At 40.3% G+C, this 11,877-nt stretch overlaps 2 protein-coding genes across 2 annotated transcripts in view; one reads left to right on the top strand and one right to left on the bottom strand.

The window, feature by feature from the left end:
* Positions 1 to 629: 629 nt before the first annotated feature.
* Positions 630 to 6,434, bottom strand: tacr2 (tachykinin receptor 2). Its single transcript, XM_046390440.1, has 8 exons — positions 6,103 to 6,434; positions 5,227 to 5,379; positions 4,571 to 4,866; positions 2,187 to 2,381; positions 1,595 to 1,745; positions 1,309 to 1,428; positions 1,149 to 1,225; positions 630 to 1,068 (listed from the first exon to the last, which is right to left on the bottom strand). Exons 2-8 carry the CDS (start codon positions 5,359 to 5,361, stop codon positions 732 to 734), a joined length of 1,311 nt encoding a protein of 436 aa, XP_046246396.1. The 5' UTR covers positions 5,362 to 5,379; positions 6,103 to 6,434; the 3' UTR covers positions 630 to 731.
* A 3,366-nt stretch (positions 6,435 to 9,800) lies between these two features.
* tspan15 (tetraspanin 15) overlaps positions 9,801 to 11,877 on the top strand; it is a 33,779-nt gene continuing 31,702 nt past the window's right edge. Inside the window, exon 1 of the mRNA XM_046384541.1 lies at positions 9,801 to 10,055. Within this exon, the coding sequence (XP_046240497.1) occupies positions 9,966 to 10,055 (90 nt within the window). The 5' untranslated portion in view covers positions 9,801 to 9,965. The remainder of the gene's footprint in view (positions 10,056 to 11,877) is intronic.

Below are 11,877 nucleotides of genomic sequence, written 5' to 3'. Positions count from 1 at the left end.
ATTGCTGAATTTATGTATTAAATTGCTAACTCCGCACAAACTACAGGAGAGGTTTTCCTTCAATAAGTTCCCAATAATTGACTTTAATTATCACAGCATTATGATTAGTGAAGAGATCAAGAAGTAAATGTCCCCATGAGTAAAAAAAAAACCAAAACATTTTAAAATAAGAAGAAAGAAGTGCAAAGTCCAGGAGAGTGAAAGAGAAGGACAAAGACACAAAAACAACAATATTAAGGCTCGGTTCTGATGCCAGTGGACTGTTCATCTGTGTGCTTTTAAAAACCAGAAACTCTATAGTTACACCAAAATATCAGAGAAAAAGATAGTCAGGAATGGAAGAAGGAATGTAGAAGAAGAAGGAGGAGGAGGGGCTTAAGCAAAAGAAATGTATGATGGAGGGATTTGTCTTCCGACTTTCCTACTGACAGCAAACACCAACAATGGATTAAGATTGTCCTGTTGTCCAGTACACAAGTGTGGTTTCTGCCCTTTACTAACTAACTGTTTTCTAAATGCTCATATGGCCACTTTGGCAACAAACATCCATCAGTTTGACAGTCACATTCATTTATATATCCCTCCAAAAAAAAAAAAAAAAGAAGAAAAAAAATCTTAATGGTCCCAAGTCTAACAAACAACTGTTTTCTTCAAGATTTTCCATATGGATGAAAGTTACGTGGTTTGCTCAGCTGTGGTTGCCTCTCATCTGTCTTTATTGGCTGTAGTAGTCAGTAAGTATGCTGCATAAGTTTGACAGCTGAGGATTTTGTATCGTTCGGCCTCTTCGCCACATCTGTGTTGTGCGTTCTGTTTGTTTTTGACGATGTCTGTTTTTTAAGCTGAATGTAAGCATTTCTCTCAGTGTTCGGCTCGGCGCTGACGGCCATGTTTGTGTCAAAGTTGTGGTTTAATTTGGTGGAGGTATGCATGCATGCGCTGTCTTTGCGGTGGCTGCGCGTCATGGTGACTCTGAAGGTGTGTGTGTGCTGCAGTTCCATCTTGTCCTCCTCCGACACTTTAATGAAGGGACACCAGGCGAAAGCGTGACGGAAACCAGCACGAAACCTGCGAAAAGAAGGGAGAACTGGTTGTCAGCCTTGAGTTTTGAGATTGTTGAAATTCCTGGGTGCCAAGTTGTCTTTTACCTTTGGTTAAGACAGCAGTAAATTATGGGGTTGTACATGGTCGAACTCATCGCCAACCAGAAAATGGCCAGATACACCTGACAGTGACGGGAAACATGAAACCCAATCAATAAATAAATCAGAATATAAAAGAATAACAGGCAGTAAGGGAGCTGCTAACCTGCTGAATGTAATGTTGTTTATAAATCTCTCTGTTAAATGATCCCAGTATGAAGTAGATGTGGTAGGGCAGCCAGCACAGGGCAAAGGTCACCACCACGACAACCATCATCTTCACCACCTTTGACAAAGAACCACAAAGAGTGGGAAAATAAGCCGCCATTTTAAACTCCAGTCAAATATTACTTAGTTCAGTTTAATTAAGCCAAATTTAGCCCTGATCATCTGAGAGCTGTGATAAAAGCCCAGATTTATAGAGAGAGAGTTGAAAAATAGAAGTGTGTGACCTTTCTCTTGGCTGTTATCTGGTTGTGGTAGTGGTCCGTCCCCTCTCCGGGGATGTGCCCTCCCCACAGCGATCGACCGACTAAACTGTAGGTCACCAACATCACCAGCAGAGGGAGCAAGTAGATCAGCAAGATGACTGCATACTGATAACTGCAGAGGGACAAAGAGAGAGTAACGATGGTAGCTCACAGGATGATCATTTTACAGTGAATAAACATACGTAGAAATGGTTTACTGGCACAAGTTATTTATAAATCTTTGTTTAATGGTTTCAAATATTGTTAAGTTTTGAGCTCACATTGAAGGGTCCCTGGGCTTGACAAACATATTCTCTGCCAACAAAGCTTACATTACATTAAACCATGCCCACTCACTTTCATTTTAAAGTAAAGACAAGATAGCTTATATAATTGGAAAAAAGAAATCTTCCATGAAAGTCAACAAGACTGCGATTAGACAAGTTAGCCAGACATTTCTTGTTCAGAAGGATTTGAAACAAATTGATAACCTGTTGTTTTATATTTATGTTCTGCTTTGTTGTAAATGTCATCGTCTTTATATTTATGGTTTTTATTAATCTTGTTCTTTCACCTTAGCTGATGTGTTCCCCCATAATCATCAGGCCAGTCGACCATGCACACAGTTCTGGGGTAGTAAAATCTGGTCACACTGTAATAACACTGAGGGAAAGCCAGCGAGATGGCTACTATCCAGATCAGGGCAATCACAACCTTTGTAGAGGTGGATGAGAGGCGGGGTTTCAGGGGGTGGATGATGGCCATGTACCTGAAAGAAGATAAAACCGTGTCCACACCATGTGTTTCACACAGTCAGAAATCTGGTGTTTAACTAACAAATACATAAAGAAACCAGCATGACGACATCTGTCCATTTTATTCCTCCCCACATGTCTGTGCGACAGAAACTGTATTCAGTGTGCTGATATAATATAATATAATATAATATAATATAATATAATATAATATAATGATGCTGCTGATGGCAACCGTGATTTAACATGGAGAAGTTGTGTCAACAAAGGTGGATTAATACTCATAAAGGTGAAGTAATGGTTAATACCACTAATCATGGTGACTGTAGTAATCCATCATGACTCTTCTGCAGTGTACTACTATTAATTTGCTGATCAACATCACTCATTACTATTGTCACCATTATAGTCAAATGGTTCAACTGTGCCTATAAATCATTCATTCGAATTATTCAGGACCGACAGCATGAGTGTATTTGAATGGCTGTGAACCTTTTTCGTAATTTTATGGATAATAAGTGTGTGATCCTGCATAAGATGATTTGTATTAATGTGTGATTTTTAAAATCTTATTCACTTGTGATTTATTCTGGCCTTGTTTTAATCCCAGTGAAGCAAGAAAAAAAAAGAAAGAAAAAGAAATATTTCACAAATAAGAACATAGCCAATGCAATAAGTGCATCAAATAATCTGTGGTGAGAGTAAACAATGTTGTCATTCACTTTCAGCTCCACTGTGTAAAGCAAACAACTCTCAGGTTTTCTTCTTGCTTTTACATCTACCTTAACTCTCAGCTCTCATTTCATTCACAGGTCCAGTGACCTCTGTCTTCAACCTGTTGACACAAGTCACATGTCACGTCAGACCCACCTCTTAAAGGCAGGCACGGTTGTTGCCGTAAAGTGAAGGTTAGCAGTGAATCACACACGTTGTCGCGTTTTATAAATACAACTTGTGTTTCACAGTTTGTCTGAGTCATAAATTATTTTCTGCGTAGTGCTGCAGCTTGTGACAGCAAAGAAATGGTTCCACAAATTGGCACTATTGAGAAGGAATTATTGAGTTATAAGCACATTTTATCCCGGGACTGATCTTAGCATATGGCTCATGCGTCATTACATCTGTCCTGAGCCCCACAGAGAGCCACGTATCACGTATGTCATGCACACAGGAGAGAATAATGAAATGCTCCAGTGAAACCCTGTCTGAAAAAGCTGCATTGCAGTGTGCAACACTTCAACAGTTTAGTGGGTGTACCTGAGCTGTGCCATTCAATTCAACAGTGCTGCAAAAATATAAATCCGTTTTTTATAAAGCTTACAATAATCAATTTATGCTACGGTCATTTTGAGGACATAAGTTTTGCTGTTGTTTTGGACTGAATTATTTTACATTCTCATTCTCTCTCGTGTATGTAAACTGGGGTAGACAAAACAGTAGAAACATCTGTCTATAGATTGCAATCTAGGTCTAACCCGAGCCCGAAAAATCCAACAGTACTTATTGCAGGGTTGTACTTTATCTGTAACTAAGTGTATATCATATGTTGCACAATTTCAGACTAAGAACAGGCTGACCATTCATGCTCCAGTAAGCATTAATGACATCTGTATCTCTGCTGCTTGTTGACCCACATCTCCTTCGTGCAGAAATTTCCTCCGTACTGGGTGTTCAGTGACAAATCCCTGACTGAAACTCTGTTGATGATCGGCGAAAGAACTGGCCGATGAAAAATGTTGCAGTAGGTCAGAATCTGCCTTTAAAGACCAAAACCCATGGGATGACAGGTGGTTTTCAGGATATTTTATATTTCGAAACCAGTATGTTAACTACATTTATAGAACATAATTAAATTCCATAAAGTAACTGACATTTATAAAACACATACGGTGTAGTAATGTAACAGTTAAGAGGGTTTTTTGCTGTCACGGCTCGGTTCCTGTGCTGCTGCGTTGACAGTTTCAGTAAGTAGTCGTCCATTCCTTTCTTTGCATACTGCAGCTCCCAAATGGGTTGCTGCAGGGGATGAGGGTCCGTCATCCCATTAGTGTCTGATTGCTGGTTTGAAACTGTTCCTTATAGGTGCTGACTTATTCATGTTGATGACAATTTAGATGAGAGCATCAGCTACTTTGAGAAACATTAAAGGGTTCAAATTAGACGTAATATGGTCCCTGCACAGTTTGTAAAAGAGCTATCTTACCTGTCCACCGCGATGGCAGCCATCGAGTATATTGATGAAAACATGGCAGTGATGGGGAAGAAGTTCTGAAATCGGCAGTAGCCCAGACCAAAGTACCAGTCATTGTGAAGCGCGTAGACAAAGTTAAAAAGAGTGTTGAATGACGCCATGGAAACGTCAGAGAAGGCCAGGTTGACGATGAAGTAGTTGGTTACAGTCCTCATGCGCCTGTGAGCGAGGATAATCCAGATCACTGTGATGTTCCCAGTGATGGACACCAGGATGATGAGGGAGTAGGCTATAGCCCACAGAGCCACCTGACAGAGGAGAGGAGTGTGAGTCGGCCAGCAGATAAAAATCTGAATGATAAGCATAAAAAATATAAAAGATATGAAATGTAAAATGAATATTATAGTATTTTCCCTATAGACTTCTTTTGTGAGCAGAGTTTAGTTTATTCATGAACATTAAGTTCATACAAATTTCTACCTCCGTTATCCAGCAGGTAGACATAAACACTAATACAAATTCAAGTTCAAAACACAATTTAAATATTTGAGCTTTCTGTTTTTAAGTCTAATCAGTTAGAACACAGGCAATTTATTGATTGCATTTTTCATGCATCTCTTTCTCCAAAATACTTTTCAAAGTATGTATATGTATCATAGTTTTCTCACCTGCCAGTCAGGCTGTTGGAACTGATTCCCGCTTGTCTCGTTTCCATCCTCCAGCCAGTCATCGGTCACTGATAAAGGTAAGGAAGTGGCCTCCATGTCTCGTTCAATGTGTTTAATAAGAGTCTCGGCGTCCATATTTGTCTCCTTGATCACCTGGTGACAGAAATTTTACAACTGTATGTGCATTATGCGTCATGCGTAATGAGTCATAAGTCTAATGACTCTTCATTAGGGAGCCCAAAGTATTGAAATAGTCAAAGATGTTGTTGTGGTGATTTACAATCACGATTTTCCAAGTATAAAAAATGTTTCATATATTTACAGTAGATCTCATTTCATTTTCCTCTGCTGGCCACAAGATATTTGATTCACAACTTCATTTGGAAAACTGTCACGCAGAACATAAACTGTTGTACAATCTGCGCTCTATTGGGAAGAAATGTATTTTCCCTTTGGTTGCACTGATTCCATTATGGCCGATGTAATTTTTAAGATTTTCTGTCCTGAAACAACTATGCATTTCAGACTTGATGCAATTATACCAAGAGTTCAATTACGCTGTGAGAGCATTTGGTGCCTGAGTTAATAATCATAAACCACATCACTGCTATGACAAGTACTGCTAATAATCTTTGTAGCGTCTGTTAGTTTTAATGACACACTTCCTTGCGCGCTAACTGCACTTGGTTCTGATTAAAACGATACTCTTATAACCGTAACCAAAATGACATCTGGCACACACACACAACAGTAGGTTTCTTAGACTGCAGCAAGCGCAACAGTCTAACGCACAAGTGATGAAATGATGCACCGGGAAAAGTTCTCTACACAGATGAAACAAAATCTTTTTCAGATTATCACTTGCACCTGACTTACCTCTCTGATAATGGATGCTGTCAGTTTTAAAATCGATCTGAGCGATCCATAGCTAATAACGTCCGAAAATTAGACTCCTGCGTAATGGACAACCAGGTCCATCCAACAATCCATCAAGACATCTCAAGACATCTCTACTCTCGTTCTCTGTCCCTTTCTGTCTCTCTCTCTCTCACACACGTAAACACACATACACACACACACACACACAGACACACACACACTTTCTCTCTCTCTCCCCTGTCTTTCCCCTGGAATGTGTAACTACCTGATTAAGGTACAAGCTGCTATGAGTGACGGAGACGCACAGACAGACAGGCGCGCGAGTGCGCGTGGATTTGCGCCAAGTCCATGGACATAGAGAGAGAGAGCGAGAGAGAGAGATAGAGAGAGAGAGAGAGAGAGAGAGAGAGAGAGAGAGAGAGAGAGAGAGAGATTAATTAAAAGCACAAAAGCATGAAGCTCTGGTCCTGCGCTCTGATTTTCTCATTCGGTTGTAAAATGTTACAGAAATGGCTGTTGATGTGTTGAAAAACTTAAAATAGACAATGTTAGAAAAGTGGCATTAATTGAAAACGTGTGTTGGCTGTGCATTACTCCAGCTAACTGGAGATAAACAGAATATGCCTGAAATAGAGAAAAATCAAACCCAACAGCCCTGCCTGTGGCATGGGGAGTGAGAAAGTTAAAAGAATATGAAGTGTGGCTAAAAAAAGAAGCACATCCTGGTCTCTATTGTTACCTGTAATTTCTGCAGCCATTACTGCAGTCCTTTCTGCAGCCATTTCTGCAGAAATTGCAAATAGCAGGTCAGTAAGGAAAACATACAGCAAGGGGATATTTATTATTTGTAGGGTTGGACAAAGGGAGAGCTCTTTGGAGCTTTGATTTTTCATACATTTTTCTTTGTGTTTGTGTGAGTGAAATGCTTCTTCAGTGGAGTTAAACAATACTTTCATGTAATACATGCAATTTCTTTTATTTTTCCACCAACTCTCTTGGGGTCAAAAAAAAATGTAGGTCCTGTAACCCACAAGGACTAAGAGGTTGAGAATTTAACAGCAGTGAAGTGAGGGGGTGGTTGGGTTGAAAATGGGATTTGTCACCACTGCTGACGCACTTGTAAAGTAAATCTCTGCGTAATAATTAATTAGAGCTGAGGCATCTGAAACATGATAAAACACTTAAATGCCCCCCCAGAAATTGTATGAGTCACTGTTTATGTGCTGCTAGTTTTAAAATGTAATCATGAATAAAAGCATTAAAGTCAGAGTTTATGTTGAAGGGCACTTGGTTAGTGTCTTGGTATTTCTGCAGTGCACTTCACCTGTGTGTGTGTTTACAAAGGGATATACAAGACAGTGTTTAAATGTGTCACTTATCACAGGTGCCATGATGTGCACTTGCTGTACTTATGGAATGTTTATATTTCTAGAAAGTAGCGTGATGATGTTTGATCACTGCAGTAACTTTAGTGTGTTCCACCCTGAAATCAGTGAAACAAAGAACTCTACAATGTATGCCACAGGCTGTATGCGTTATCAGCTTTGTGCTTTCGGGCTTTCTGTGAATTTCTTCTTCATTGTTATGTCTTTTCTCTTGTGCTCTCTCCTGCTTTTGTTCAAACCTAACTTGTTTATTGTCTGCCTTTCCTCATATCTGTGCTCTTTCTGATCTCTCTTCCCTCTCAGAGGAAATCTAACGTGTGTGTTTCTGCGTGTGTTTGCGCAGTAAAGAACAGATAGAGGTAGGGTCTGCTGACTTCAGCTGAACTCATTCTGTGTTTTCTCTGCTGTGTGCGTACGGTATGCACACACACACACAGCAGTGTACTTTCACATGCTTACAAATCCTTTCTTCCCAGCAGGGCCTGGTGAAGGGTACACTGAAGGGTAAAGGGAGGGGAATGAAACATTTCTACAAGGCTGGTGTAACTGTACTTAACAGGTGTGGTCACCTGGGTGAATCTGACTCTGAGGCACTGCGTGATTATCCAGTGTCTGAAACTCATGAGGAAAAGATTAAAGACATCTTCTGTTTCCTGATAGCAAAGACTCACACTGCCTCATCATGTCACCTGTTACATGTTGCACCTCTCATCTCATTGCTTCTCGGCCTTTTAGCTAAGACAGCGGTCACCTCCTTTTGTTGGTATTTCTTTTGTCTGCCAGTGGCATTAAGATATTAGCAGCTCCTTGGAGGATTTTCTTTCTTGAATTTTCCTTGGGATCAATAAAGTATCTATCTATCTATCTATCTATCTATCTATCTATCTATCTATGTATCTATCTATCTATCTATCATCTCAAAGACTACATCTGACCACTGGCATGTGTAAATGTTTTGCACATACTGATGAGTCACTGGTCTGTGGTCCTATTCGGAAACCTTTTTCATGCCAAAGTGATCAAGCAACTGTTTCAGCATACAAATGATGAAACCTGAAACATTTTAGGTTTGCTTATTGCATTGGTGTTGTCAGCTCAAGGTCTTTTACTTGTAGAAATGGCAGAGGTGATTAGAAAAACCTCAAAACAAAAAACAAAAAACAAACAAAAAGAAAAACAACAACAAAAAAAAACTGGTTGGTTGAAAATAGTAATTGATTTGACTTGAAAGAACAGCCACTCAGGCATCTCCCTCTTACAGGCTCAACGTGCTTTATCGGCTGAAAGGCCTCTGATAAGGGTCAACCACAGCTCATGGACACAGTACATTAAGGGCAATGGTTGAACATAGGCAGCCCAAAGATGACCACCTGTTGTTTTAGCATATCATCAATGTCGTTTGTGGTCCACTAATGTATATTCAAAATGCTTTTTTGCATTAGGTTGTAGTTTTAAAGCTGAGCTTGTTTGAGGGCTTGTTTGGTCATGTGTACACAGAAAGTTTTTAAAGTAATGCCATGATGACATACTTCACTATGTGCTATGTGAGGCTCAGGCAGTTTTCAGATTAATGTATCAGCATCTCACATACTAGATACCCAAAGGCAACACAAGCCAAGTGGTATTTATTCATATAAAGACAATAAATATACTTGTATCACCACTTTGCATCCATGTACAATACAACCCACAGCCTTTTCGTGTAGTTATTATTTTGACTAACAAATACCTGAAACTTCAGGTTAGGTAATTACTTTCAAATAATATTGTGCTGCTGTGGGTGTTTTTGTGCTTGTCTTCTTGGCTAAACCTCTCTTGAAAGGGGACTCAGTGTTACATTTACCTTATCAAATAAACGAAAAGAGGACGAAGTAAAATGTGGCCATAGCAGGAGGGGATTTTAAGGTCCATCCATCCATCCATTCATATTCTACAAAACTAATCCGTCAGGGTCGCGCGGGGCTGGAGCCTATCTCAGCTGACCAAGGGAGAGAGGCGGGGTAGTCAATCACACAGGGCTGACACACACACAGACAGACAACAACACACGCATACCAGTGCAGAATAGCCATTTAACCTAATGTGCATGTTTTTGGTACTGTGGGAGGAAGCCGGAGTACCCACGCAGGTACAGGGAAAACAAACTCCGCACAGAAGGGCCCAGAGCGGGGATTCGAACCTGAACCCTCTTACTGTGAGGCGGCAGTGCTAACAGTGGGATTTTGAGCTTTACATCAGTTTTGTATTTCACCATCAGCTATGCGATTTCACCATCGATTCTGCGATAAAGAAACCTCCGCGTTGTAACGAGGTAAAACAGCACCCTCCCATTTCACTTTATTTCAGACCATAAATCTTGCATCCATCATCCATCACGCCGACGTGAGTTTCCAGGTGTGGTGACGAAGACAATGCGGAAGTGCGTTTTCCACAGCGCAGCGAGCCGTTGAAGTCCAGTGTCATCAGTCAGACACGATGTCCAACAATGACGATATTCGATACTGCCACAGGTTCTCCTACATTTGCCTCAAATTCCTCCTGTTCTCCTACGCCGTCATCTTTTGGGTGAGTAACGTCGTTATTATTGCTTATTTCAAAGGAGAGTGCGCTTTGTTTGTACAGATAGCACGGCTTGACGGGACATGTATGTATGTGTGTTTCAGCCTGGGCTGTGTGTTTTGCCCAGCTCCACTGAACAAAAATAGACAGATCTTCTTACGGCGAAGAAAGATGGAGATACAAAATTTTCACCGGCCTTTTAAATCGCATTGTTCAGTTTTGGGATCTACCGCCCTTGAAGCGACAGGTGTTGTACCTGTTGAGTAACGTTAGTCGTCATGTTATTCTGAAAGCTGTTTCTCGGATAACCGTCTGCGTGCTGTAATGTGGCCACACCCTCCACCGTGCACCTTTACCCTACCTGCTCATTCCGCCCGTAGTAAACACAGTGAGAGAGCAGATCAAGAGAAGGGAAGAGGAACAGCGCATTTCGGCATGTTTTGTTGTATCTTGCTGTGGTCAGACTCTGCCACAACACCAGCCATGTCTGGGACAGCACATGACACATCCGTCATGTTTTTCAGGAAAAGACAACATTAAATTGCACTAAATGACAGGGTTGGCTCACTAATTGTACTGTACAGACTGCCTACAAACTTACATCTGTCTGCGTGGTAGTCTCCAGTTAGGTGCAGGCATATTTGGTAAAGTTTTCAAATATATATATATTTTAATATATTTGTTTATTATTTTAAATACTGACACACCATCACACTGCGCATGTTAACTTGTTCCATGTTAACTTGTAACTTGTAGGTTCCTTTATTTATCCCTGAAGGGAAATTCTTATTCTTACAGACATTACACTTGCAGTATTCCCTTTTCACCTTTCTTGGTCGGGAATACTGCAAGTGTAATGTCTGTAAGAATAAGAATTTCCCTTCAGGGATAAATAAAGGAATTCTAAAGGAATTCTGATGAATTATTTGATAGCAGTATGAAAGAAAGTTTTTTGTTTTTTTTTTAAACTGATCTGGGGCTCCATACTGTCTTTTAAACCATGATAACAGGGGTTTGTAAGTCATGACATGCTAAGAATATGTAAATGCCTTTAAATAATAACAGATTATCAAACAATGTGAAAGCGGTGTGAAAGGGACTCTTAGTGATGAACCTGCTGAGAATCATCATCAGATGTGCATCTCCTCTCAGCCTTACAGAGCACAGTTTGAGCCTATTGTTTTAGCTGTCCAGGTGCATCCTTACTGTTTTGGTCCGGCCTCCCTGCCCTCATAGTACTGAGACAGAGGTGTAAAAATTCACTTTACGCTATTTGCGCAGCACCAAACAGCTTACAGACACAGTTAGCAACTCGCTGGTGGACAAAGAAGAGCGGTTAGCAGCTAAAGATAGTTCTCCTAGGAGACAAAACACAGAGTGAATGTTTGACTTACATTCTCCAGGTGCGTAGAAGCACACCTCCTATTTAATGATCATGTTACTATGTATCTGCTGGATGTCTAAATAAAATAGACTGTATAATAACTAATGGATGGAGCCGCCATGACATCACCCATAGGTTTCTGAAGAGCCGTATGTGAAGCTCAATGTTGATGGCTACATTCATGAAATAATGCAGCCATGACCTTAATTATGCATAACTTTAAGCCTTGATTAAAATTTAAACAAGTGTGTTATGTAAAAACTCACCCACTGTACAGTTGTTATGAACATGTAAAGTAGCTATTGAGACCAAAACTTTTTTTTGTACCAAGCTGTAAGCATGCTTACTTCTGCTGTAAAGTTCGCCATTTTAACATTGGGTCTTATGAGCAGTGACTCACTTTTGGAACCAGCCTTATGTGGACAATTGGAGAACTGCGGTTTT

This window comes from Scatophagus argus, chromosome 1 (genome assembly GCF_020382885.2).
Source record: "Scatophagus argus isolate fScaArg1 chromosome 1, fScaArg1.pri, whole genome shotgun sequence".
Taxonomy (NCBI): Eukaryota; Metazoa; Chordata; class Actinopteri; family Scatophagidae; genus Scatophagus; species Scatophagus argus.
Note: the sequence above shows the minus strand (reverse complement) of the source record. Positions and strands in the feature narration are given on the sequence as shown.